Source organism: Thermobia domestica, chromosome 15, assembly GCF_964235325.1.
Source record: "Thermobia domestica chromosome 15, izTheDome1.hap1.1, whole genome shotgun sequence".
In the NCBI taxonomy this organism is placed as follows: Eukaryota; Metazoa; Arthropoda; class Insecta; order Zygentoma; family Lepismatidae; genus Thermobia; species Thermobia domestica.
Window position 1 is genome coordinate 152,942,189 of NC_137468.1, and position 12,811 is coordinate 152,954,999.

At 37.5% G+C, this 12,811-nt stretch overlaps 1 protein-coding gene across 1 annotated transcript in view; it reads right to left on the reverse strand.

Moving 5' to 3' along the window:
• Positions 1-12,811, reverse strand: part of LOC145671300 (uncharacterized) — a 71,898-nt gene that overhangs the window by 38,160 nt on the left and 20,927 nt on the right. Inside the window, exons 3-4 of the mRNA XM_081740268.1 lie at positions 11,930-12,027; positions 7,673-7,777 (exon numbers count right to left, since the gene is read on the reverse strand). Of these exons, the coding sequence (XP_081596394.1) occupies positions 7,673-7,777; positions 11,930-12,027 (203 nt within the window). The remainder of the gene's footprint in view (positions 1-7,672; positions 7,778-11,929; positions 12,028-12,811) is intronic.

Here is a 12,811-nt window from a genome sequence, read left to right on the forward strand (position 1 = left end):
ATTCATTTATCTAATCTAATCTAATCTAACATAAATAAAATAAAGAGTTTGTTTGTTTGTTTGTCTGTCTGTGTGTGTTTCAATTTCTTCTCTTTTGAAGAACCAGAGTGCCGCCATTTCGTTAAATACTGCTTCGTTCCGCTGGGGACCAGACGTGTGGACCGAGAATTACCAAATTTGGGTCATGGGTACCTTGGTCCAGGCCTCATACCAAGACGAAGCTTTTTTTTTTTTTTTTTTTTTTTTAATTTTGAACCAGTGGGTCTCAGGGAGGGGCGTCTATCGGGACATGTAAAAGTAGTAGAAAATGACCGATATTAGTGTCGAATTCACAGTATTCACGGTCGCTGAGACCAATGATGAAACTGATCGTATTCACCCCATTCGGCTGCGGGCCGGGGGTCACCAGGGGGAGTATACCGAGACATGTAAAAATAATCCAAAATGACCAATGTTAGTGTCGAATTCATAGCTTTCGCGGCCGCTGAGATCAATGGTGATACTATCACAGACGTTGACTTCCAAATACAACCCCCATGCGAAGAATGGGTATTTCAACTAGTTTAATATAATATAGGAAATCTCTTGCTTGCGATTTTCACATACACAGTGGATTAGCAGATTTCTTTAAAATTAACGCTAATTTATGGTTGAACTTCTTTCTTAGAAATTTAGATTAGTATTTACTAAGAAGGAATTTTAAAAAGTCAAGTAAAAAAATCAATTAGTTAAATGGGTATTCTTGGAAAATTTTAGCAAAACTGATAAAAGGAGCTTTGGAGATATATATAGGATGCCCAATAATAAGGTTATAAATAATCATAGTAAAAAGTTGATTTCCATTAGTTTTGGCCAAAATTATGAAATTTGAATGAAGATGCAAAATATACGTACATATACGAGGCACATGTCACAAAAAGGGATTATAATTTTTTACACGGGGGTGGCAACACTGATGAATCTGAGCATGCCCTAGTATTCGGTACTTGCAACAAAGCTAGAATCGTCCGAGGGGAGTTGTGTACGTACGAGTAGCAGTAAGGTGAAATGGCTAACGTAATATGAAATTCTGCCAGATGTAATGTGAGATCTGCCATACGATTTCTGAATGCCAAAGGACAGAATGGCACTGACATTCATAGGGAATGGTACGTCATTTACGGATCGACTGTAATGAGTGAACGGAAGGTCAGAGAGTGGTGCAAACAATTTTGAGAAGTGCGTTAACATGTTCATGACGATAAACGTAGCGGAAGGCCTAGTGCTACAGACGATCTGCTGGAACGTGTTAACGAGAAAGTGCGATCCAATCGCCAGTTCACAATAACTGAACTTCTGGAAAAGGTTTCCAGAAGTGTTTGCGAATACCGTGCTTCGAGTATTGACGACAAGCTGGGCTATCACAAACTGTGCGAGGTGGGTGCTAAAAATGATGCCAGACGTTTACAAAGAGCAAAGAATGGCAACTGCATGTGATTTTTGGCCCGCTAGGAGGAGGATGGAGATTACCTTTTTTCTGGTGATGGGAGATGAAACCTGGATATCGTACGCCAATGGGGAGTCAAAGCAGTATTCAACGAAATGGCGGCACTCTGGTTCTTCAAAAGAGAAGAAATTCAAACACACATACACAATCAGTTCACAAAATCTGCCAACTGTGTTTTGGGATCAAAAGGGCGTGATTCTTGTGGAATTCTTGAAACCAGAAAGAACACCTACTGTAGATGTGTATTGCCAAAGACTGATTAATCTAGCGGAGAGGAATGCTACGCTCTGGAATTCTTCTGATCCATGACAACGCCCGCCACACAGAGTTGATCGTACTGTTGAGACAATTCAGAAATTTAAATGGGAACTATTCAATCATCTGCTTACAGCCCGATCTTATTCCCAGTGATTTCCTCTTCTTCACCTGAAAAAAGTGGCTTGCATCGAAGTGTTTCAACGACAATGAAATGCTCAAGAAATCAGTTCTGAACTGGCCGCACTCTCGATAGGCAGATTTTTACACAGAGGATGTACAGAAGGTTGTCCTACGCTACCAGAAATGTCTGGAGGTTCATGGTGACTACATCAAAAAATAATCAAGCTATTTACTCGTATATCAATCACAATACCTTTTCTATTATTTTCTTGTTATTTATAAGTTACTTTTTGTTCTTTAAAGGATGGGTGTGTCGCGCGGGATATGTGGATTCTCAGCAAACTAGTGGCGTAGTACTCTGCGCATTCATGTAACCCGATAAATGGAAGCACGCTTCGTTGGACAAAATACAGCAGAAAGTCCAGACGTCCGTCCGCAATCGTTAGTAACCAATTACAGTACACAACCCATTTATGTATGTCTGTCTTCTTCAGTTCCTGGGCAGGAGGAGCGGTGGCTCAGTGGTACAGCGTTCACAGGTGCTTGGAGTCCCTGGTTCGATCCCAGCACGCGCCGTGTGGACTTTGTGGTGAACAAACACTGTGCTCATGGATTTTCTCAGGGTTCTCCCGTTTTCTCCCACTTTCTTCATTCCACCATTTCATTATTTTTTTCATAATCACCTTTAGCCTAAGCAGCATAAGCGTGGGACGTAAAACTCAAAGATTTCATTTCATTTTTTCAGTTCCTGGACATATGTCACTTAGTATGACTTGAGTTTCAGACTTCAGCACCACTGACACGTTTCTCATGGAACGTTGACCTGGTTGAATAGTTTCAGGGTAGACTTTTGCGGTCTTTGTGTTATCTGCTGCTGAATATGTTGGACGATCTCTGGTTCGGGCAACATATCGTTTCTGCCTACCCACGTTCGCCACAGATCTGGTTTGACGCCATTTTTGCACCAGGTACTGAACACAGCGTTTCGCAGATGATTTTGTTCCTGTGTGACAGGCGTAAAGATAATGTTCCTGCTTAAGGCGTCTTATCTGACATTAATTGACACCATTCGTGCATATTCTTTCACTATCGCAATTCGCTGCTACACGGAAAGCACCAATTGTTTACCAGAACTGAACAGACAGGGGATTGGAGCTAAACAATTGCACATCGGGTACAGGGGTGTAGCCAGCAGGTTTGTGTAGGGGGGGCCCGTCGTTTTTGAGGGGGGGCCAGCTACAATGTACAAAGCCAAAAAAAAAAGAAAAAAGTGTTGCTGCTAGTGTTTTTGAGGCCTGAAAGAAAGGAAAATTTTGGTTTTCTTCTGGAGAACTAGAAACACTACTTTAGTTTATTATTATTATTATTATCCATAAATTATATTCAAGATAGTTTTTATTATGCTTAATCAAGAACTACTGCCCGGGACCAAACGCTATACTTTTGTGCATAACTATAAAGGTAACCAAGAAAGTTCTGTCCCTTTTCCTGGAAGTCTGTGTTCAATTGGACCTCACACCGTGAGTTGAATGCGAGTGGAGATAAGGCGAACGTCAGTTGTTGGTGTGGCTATATCCAACATACTACCTGGTTGTGGCAATTCAGACACACCGTGAACTTGCGTAAAGACAGAGGGAACATGGGACATCCACAGGGCGTCATAAGAGCATGTATGCTGAACGAGTTCAAATGGAGGTCAAACGCCGCTGTAGCGGGACAGAAGATATGCCAGGCCTTTGGTGAGGGTGTCGTGACGACGCGAACGTTGCAGCGATGGTTTAACAAGTTTAAGGACGATGACGAAACACCCGGAAACACCACGTGCCGGAAGACCAACACATGTAGAAAGAGGAACTGGGACTACAATTCAGTGTGTGGAGAAACCATTCGGCAGCACATCCATCAACTTGTGAAGCACTACAAGTTGGGTCAATGGGTCTCACATATTTTGACTCCGGGGCAGAAGGAAACGCGGCAGTCACCTGTGTTTATTTACTGTTTCGGAGCCATTTCTGGACAGGGCGTTGACATGTGATAAAAAAAAAGTGTGTCCTATACGAAGCTCCAAGGTGCCGTCATCATTGGTTAACATCCCATGAACCGATTTCAAAACAGCCGAAACCAGCACTGTACCAGAATAAGGTCCTTCTGTGTGTTTGGTGTAGCGTGCATCGGGAACTGCTACCAGCTGGTCAGAATATCAATGCAGCTGTGTAGTGTCAGCAGTTGAGCTGTGCTCAACAAAAACTCAAAACTCTGGAGCCATCGCTTCTGAATTGCAAATGGGTCCTCGTTTACGGGACATCGCTAAGTCCCACGTGGTTAAGATGACTCAGGACACCATTTTCCGCCATGGATGGGAAACAATATTGCAACCACTATATTCTTCGGGTATTGCAACGTCCGATTATCACCTGTTCCATTCTTTGACCAATCACCTTAGAGGACGCCAGTTCAAATCCCTAGTAAAAGTCCAAAATGCACCTGATACATTTTTCGTTTCACGGCCCACCAAGTTCTACCGCGATGGATTCCATGGCCTTCCAGAACGTTTTCAGAAGGTCGTCGATGCTGATGGGGACTATTTTTGATCTTCCAGGTTAGGTGACATATCAATGTTCGAAGGTGGTGGGTGAAAAAGCAACAAAACTTTTCTTGGTTACCTTTTTTTTTTTTTTAATTTAAGACCTTATATACAGAACCAATCTACACAAGATTGATTTTCTTTGAAATTTCACTTAATTTCTTTACGGTTTCCTGACAAAAATATTTATTATTCGTGACTAAAAAAACATAATTATTTTATTACACTGAGTAGAAATAAAAGAGAGAGCGAAAGAAATCCAAATTGAATAAAAGCATTGTTTCTCACCGAATTTTCCATCCTCTATGTCTTTTAAAACACTTGTTAAAGCATATAAACATATACTTGTTAAAGCATATAAATCGCAGTAAATTGTGTAATCTGCTGTCACAAAAAAAAAAGTATCCTATTTTTCGATCGGTATAAGGAAGAGATACTATACTATTTTTCGATCGGTATGGAAAAAACAATATTTCTCCTTACTATTTTACCATAAATTATTAATTGTCAATAAAATTTGTTACTTTTAAATGAATGAAGCGAGATAATTTTACTATGATGTATTAAAAGCTGGTCATTTGGGGGGGGCCAGGAAACCATTTGGGGGGGCCCGGCCCCGATGGGCCCCCCCTTGGCTACACCCCTGATCGGGTAGCAAGCCGAGGTCAGACAGAAAGAGACCCTGCATGATTTTTAACAAGTGCGTATCGAGTTGAGTTGATTTGATTTTGAGTTTAACGTCGCTTTCAGCAGCGAGGCTATATGAGACGGGACCTACTGATTAACGAGAAATCCGAATCACATAAGGTCCCGGCGAGAATCGAACCCGGGTCTCACACGCCAAAGGCGCGTACGCTAAAAGTATGTATCGGGTGGCACCTCGGAGTCAGCCGGAATCACTTGAGTTACTCATAATTATTTTTTCCTCTCTACTATTACCCGGAGGAGCTTCTTTTTCGTGGGCCACCCTATATTTTACATATCTTAATTTAAGTTTTCAATAATGTTAGTTGCAGATCAATAAGTATGTAAGATATGTCAATTTATTCTTTTCGTACATTGCGCAACCAAGGATGGCACTGGAAATGGGTCTCGAGATTGTGTCCCTGAAATAAATACAATGGCACTGTAAGGCTAGTTATCAATATCTAAAGAAGGTAATTCGTGCGTATGTAGTGATTTGTACGTATACCTTTCAATTTGTGATTTTAATATTTCGTAGGTTTTCTCCTGAATGTTTAATTAAAGTTATACAAGTCCAAACAAGATATTGAAAGGTATTCTTAAAGAAACATATTACAACTATATATTGAAAGGTATTCTAAAAAATCATATGACGAACTATATATAGAAAGATATTCTTAAAAAATATTGAATACGAATAAAGTATTGGTTTGAACACAGAAAGAGGTGACCTAAAATGACATGGGATTATATTATTAAAGAAAATAATCACGAATTCGGATGAAAGATACCACAAATTTGCAAATAAACATTTACAGTTATAAGTTTTGTACATCTGAATCAAATAATTATCTACAATTATAGATTTTCACTAAAACAATTTATAAGTTCAGTTAGTTATTTATTGTTTTTTTTTTTTTTTTTTGTTTTAACATTGGAAACTACTAATATCAAACAACAATATTTTATTTGTTTTGTACATTTTTTATGTCATGGAGGATAAGTAAAAGAAGGGAGTGACAGTAAACTGAACAGAATTATTATTTATCAATTAATATTTTGAATGAAATATTTATCGTAGACTTTGTCTTTTTTCTAAAAGTTAACATAATGTAGTTCATTCGCCCCCTCTCTTCCCCCCAAAAAAACCTCAGAAGAATGTGGAACTGTGGTCACTGAAGTTCAAGAACTGCAGGTATAAAATACGTGACACACACACACAAAGAATTTAATTTATATTTCATAATTGAAAACAGTTGTGTAAATTGGTTAGCGTTGTTTTGAAGCACTTCCATCCTCTCTGTCTGTATGAAATTTGGCATCGACCGATTTTGGCAGTTCCGAAGGAGATGTTATTCTGTGAACACGCGTAACCATGCTATATTGGAAAATGGTTAGTGGAACAAAGGATTGACATCAGGTTTCTTGTTAATCTTAAAAGGTCGCAAACTAAATCATTCCGAATTTTGTCCGAGGGATACAATGATACTTTTGTATGTCCATAGTAAAAGTCTTTTAGTAGCATAAACATTTCTCGGAAGGGAGAGGAGGTCGAAGACAATGATCATCCAGGCAGGTTGTAGCTTTAGTTACTGACATAAACATCAACAGAGTACACAAGGTGATTAGAAGTGACAGAAAACCGAGTATGCGAGCAGTGACTCAATTAGTGAAGTTGGATAGGGAACTGTTCGCTGAATTATCACAGAAGAATTAAACATGAGGAAAACCCATTCCAAGGTGTGTCGAAATATCTCTCTCAGAAGAAAAGAAGAAGAAGAAAAAAGAGGACTGTCAGAAATTGAGTGCGGACATGCCATGATGCACTAAAAATGAATCTAACTCGGAATTTGCCGTTACCTTTGGGAAAACATGGATTTTTACCTACGACCCGAAGACTAAGCGGCAGTCCTGCAGTGGAAATGATTCGTTTCTCTCAGATTGATAAAAGTACACACGTCATTCTAAAAATTTTAGACAATTCCTTTGGCCTGATGGAATTGTAATATTTGAATGGGATCGTACTGGAAAACACTCAAGCAGCATTAGCACATTGAAGTTTCGACCTGACATCTCGAAAAAGTAAGAGGAAAGAGGCCCCAACTATGCAAAAATGAATCCTGTATCAGGATAAAGCACGGCCTATAAGTCTCTCTCTGCCAGGCAATTTTTGGCAGGTAGAAAGATTACTATCCTTGAAAATCCCCTTACTCGCCGCAATACCAAGTAATTTACGTACCAAGATGTTCTTTGAAAGTACTTCGTATAGATAAGGTTTATTTCTTGCGGAGACTATTAGCCTTTTACTTACACTATTTCTAATCATTATCACCGCTCACAATATAATGATAATGATGTTTTGTTTACTCATGAAACCTTTTCATCCTTTATCAATACAATGTATTAGCAAATTTAATGTCAGTAGACAACAGTATTAAATGTTACATTCACTTTAGTGTAATATTTGATCACTCTCTAGACCAAATATGTTATTCAAAAAAAGAAAGAAAGAAAAAAAAAGGGCACTAAACTTTCCATACCAAAAACGGCGTATATCCAAACGGGGGTTGCTGTTCATTCATTGCTTGTGGACGGTACTGAACTAGACGCTTACAATACTCTGCATATTTCTTTTTGTGGACTAACTGAAAAGAAGAGAGGAGTTAAATAATTAACATAGTTTCGTGCTCTGAATACAATGGAGAACAATTATCCTATATAAATAAGACAACATATGGTTGTAATATAAGTAAAAAAATGTCGAAAACTTCGAATTTACATGTACGATTATATGTTGTATTTTGATTGTGGCTTATATTAATACCCTGCCGAGAAGTATTGTTTCCTTCCGATTCGTTCCGCACACTCTAATCACAACAATGAAAATTACTACTTATCTTTGCTAAATTTCGCACAAACAACAAATATATTTGTTGAAATTATCGGAATGAATATATCAAATGGACCGGAATTCACTGTAATTTTATGTAATGGTTATAGAACATTTTGTACGAATGAAGTAATATTCTTATTTTTCATATTCTGATTAAACAATACAATAAACGAAATTATGACGTTACGTGATTTAGAATCATGTTCCAATACGTTCTAAATAGATGTTTCAATAGACCTGAACAAGTGCAATTATGCACAACTACCATTTGCGCTTAGCAATCGGGAATTTTTGGCTATAACTTAGCAATAGACCATTTTGAGAGAACTTTTTTTTTTTTTTTTTTTTTTTTTTTTTTTTTTTTTAAATAAGCCTTGTAATAGTAAATCGCTTTCTAAAAGTACTGAAGAGGTTTGAGAAAATCCTTCGGGTCTCATCCTAAACGAAGGAAAAATTCCAATCTACACCTCCTCGCGGGAAAAAGCGGGCACAACGTCGTAGGCGGCTAACATAGGTGCGAACCGACTGACTCCCGGGATAAGGAGTCAGAGCCTCTACCAAGTGCTAGCGGTCTTTTCGGAGGGCGGATGAGCGAGTGGAGGTCAGGGCATCTTCTTGTCCTTAGGAGGGGAAACTGTACTAAAAGGCGGATGACCCACCAGGTGGTCAACGGCATGGAGATGTGGAAAGGAAATGGAAATACTACCACATTATATTTTTCCAGAAGGGACGAAGGAGGAGAACAAATATAATGATGGTTCTTCCTGAGGTAAAAAATTCCGGAGGTAAAATAGTCCCCCGCTCGGATCTCCGGGTGGGGACTACTCCGGGAAGAATCATCAGAGGAAGAAATAGTAATAATAATAATTTTCATTTCAGCATAGGAACCTGGAACGTACGGACTTTACGATATGTGGAGAAACTTGAAAATTTAAAAGTGGAAATGGACAAATGTAAAGTGAACATAGTGGGCTTAAGTGAAGTGAGATGGCCAGGAAAAGGTGAGACAGTATCGGGCAATTACACAATATTCTATTCGAGTGGCGTTAAGGCCGAGAATGGTATCGCGATAGCATGAAGAACGAAGTAGAAAGAAGTGTAATCAAAGTGGAACGCCACAGTGACCGCTTGATGTTTGCAAAACTAAGTGCAAAATCAGTGGATGTTGTGGTAATACAAGTATATATGCCAACAAGCGATCATGATGACAATGAAGTAGAAGTACTGTATGATGAGATTAGCAATATATTGCATCAGGAGGGAAGAGGTAAAGTCAATGACATAGTAATGAAAGACTTTAACACCGTAGTAGGAGAAGGAGCCGCAAATAAGATGGTAGGATCATTTGGACTAGGTAGAAGAAACGAACAGGGCCAAATGCTTATCGACTTTTGTAGGCAAAATGATATGGTGGTGATGAACACATGGTTTAAGAAAATAAAAACCAAGCTGAACACATGGAAAAGCCTAGGAGATAAGAAACGCTACCGAATCGATTACATTCTTGTGAAGCAACGTTACAGGAATAGTGTACAAGACATGAAGACAATACCGAGAGCGGATATCGATTCGGATCACAACCTGCTAGTGGCGGAAGTGCAAATCTGGTTAAAGACAATCAAGAAAAGTGGGAGGAGAAATCAAAAATAGAACTTAGAGCGATTAAGAAATATGGACAGTGATGTGAAAGAAGAGATTGAAGAAAAATTTTGTGTGATTGGCGATATGTTAGACAATGTAGAATATAATTGGGGAAAGGTTAAACAGATTCTCCTTGAAACACTCCCACAACATTTGCAAGATGAAAAGAGCACCGAGAAAACCATGGGTAACGGAAGCGACGCTTAAGAAGATGGAAGAACGCAAAATAATAGAATGAAGAAAGTGCGAGAAAATGGAATAATCCACCACAAAGGCCACTTGGCGAGAGCTGGGATCCAAGCAGGGGCCCCACTTACTAGAAATTACAGTTCATTGTTTTAAAGAAGTGAAATGTTTTAATTAGGTTGAAACATGAATAATTTCGCGTCAGCGTACTTTACTACATTTTGATTTCCGTCTTTGTAAAAATACTAAAAACAAAGCAGTTGGTTTAGTGTTTTAATATCATACTCTCGTCTAAACTGCGGTGCACTCCTAATAACAAGTAATTTTCAAATGATTTGTGTCATTTGTATTAGTCTTCAAATCAAGTAAGGTGAATATGTCAAGTTGGTCATTCATAAGAACTCAACTAATAGCCATCTACTAAAATACGACTTTGAAAATAATATACATGAATACAACAATACAGTGGTAAGTTTGTAATTTGTTTCCGATAAATGGTAGAAGAGGAAGAAGTGGTTTTCAACAAGAAGTTTCATAACGATGAGTCGAGGAGCATCTACATTGTCTCTACGATGAGAAAACTGATCAAAAAATGTAGTTCTACAAGGACCGTATTATTTTTTTTTTTTAAATTCACACAGGTGGAAAAAGATAAGAGGGACATTGAAACGTAGCGTCGATTTGCCGTTTCCACTTCTGTGCTTTAGAGAATAATTTAAATTTTCTAAAACAAATTTTACTTCTTCGAAAAGATAATGATAGACAATCTTTTCTAAACGTAATAAGAATTCCATATTTTTATTATGTTAATAAATCTTAACTTAGTAGAGCTTATACAAAAGATAAAACACAGCGCAATAGTGTACACGTTAATTGATAGGCAACAATGATCAATACAATATAAACCAGGTAGAAAATAAATTATAATTGAATTCTTCTTCAGACGTTAGTTTAGCTTGACCTACTGAACTATCAAAAACGACTTCACATGCAGAAACAAAAGCACTTTCACCTTCATATTCATATTAAAAATACTTTTACCTTCGAAAACAATCTTCCGGAAAGAGAATTCATATTTGGAATCAGATGTAAATGATATATTATAGAATCAATTAATGTGTAAGAACCTTTCCGATATCCAATTACGTTGAGAAGCAACATATACAATATATATGTAAATACAACGTGTTCTGAACGAACGATACTGCTAAATGTTGGTATACTCTCTGAAGCTCTCTTCTGACGCTTGGACCAACCAAAATTTCGCAACAGTCGTAGATAAACTTTGAACCATTAGAAGCATTGCTGTACTAATCCATCAAACAAATACAACAATTCTCGCTAGATGGGAGTTAAAGCTGGTAGACGCTGATACTAACCCCATCTATTGACATCGGTACAAGTTATATCATGGTCCAAAAAAAGTGGCATCTTTAGCAATTTGTGTATACATATTTGCTTGTTTCTCTGTTAGCAACGTACTGTGTTCATTTCTATTCATGTACATAACTTGTGTCCATGCTAATAGATGGAGTTAGTATCAGCTTGTACCAACTTTAGCTGTCATCTCGGAAGAATTGATGCAACTATGATGGATTCGTAGATAATTACTATGGTTTAACATTTATCTACGATGTGGTTCAACATTTATCCAAATAGTCAACTTCTTGGTTGACCTTAGCGTCTGAAGGAGGCCCCGGAGTGTATAGCATCATAGCTTTATTTTAACCCATAAAATAAAATTTAGTGGTCTGTGCGCGCCATTTTTAAAACAGCCAACACTGTTTTAATGTAAAGAAGTGCCAAAAGTAATCATACTGTTAGTACAATCGTGTTTAAAGTACACTTTCCGTTATGATGTTTCTTCTATCAATGATCTGAAAAGGAACTTGCATACAGGAGTAAATTGATTTATATTTCAAATTAACCAATTTCTCTTTCCTTTACGGGAAACTGTATGCACACTGTTCTATTTATTCACAACTATTAGGGAAAAGAAAATTTATCGGAGGCAACATACTTTTGATCGTGATCACATAAAACATTATCTGTGACAGTTCGATGACAAAGTACTCACCTGAGCAACCAGATACATTTCCTTGGCGATTTCCTCTGCACTAAGCTTATTTACATCCTTTATCGGCACTTTATCACTAATTGGACTCTTTTCTGAATCTAAATAGGAAAAAGGAGAAAAGTACTTGTTATTTTAAAAGTCAAACCTATTTTCCTTTTTTTAAAAAAATAAGTCGAATTACTTAATATTTGAAGAATTTTCAATTGGCTACACTCTTTCCTTACCTTAAAAAAAGACGGATTAATAAAGTTCATATTCGCGCCTGTATACTTATATTTTTATTCGCTTAAAATTAGTATGTGTGTATCAGAAAAGAAAAAAGGAAATACTGATTAAACTAAATTCAATTCTTTCACCCAATCTTTGAACTAAAACCGGAAGTGGTAAAAATTTGCTACTACTTCTGGCTTCAATATTAATCTTCACAGACCAAAAATGGGGAGATAGTGAGATTTTGTTTGTTTAATGGATTCATATTACATAATAAATTAATGTGTACCGTAAGAACCTTTGCGAAATCCTATTACGTTGAGAAGCAATATATACAATATAGATGTAAATACAACGTCTAAGAATAAGTTTCATCTCTCTATGCAACTCAGAAATGCTGCTGGAAACCTACGATATCTCATTTCATCCAATGATAAAAAAAAAAAAAGTAGTTATTTTTATATGTATAGATTCAGTACCGAGAGAATAGGCTCGATTTCAGATTTTACTCCTGTATTGCAACCGAAAGTCGTAGAAATCTACTATCATTTCGGGTTCTAATATTGTTTCTCATAGAGCGAAACAATATTCAGAGGTGAGAAATTATTTACGCTGTGAATTCAGAATCCCAAAAAATAAGTTTTATCTCATCTTATATTCTTCTGCTGTAAC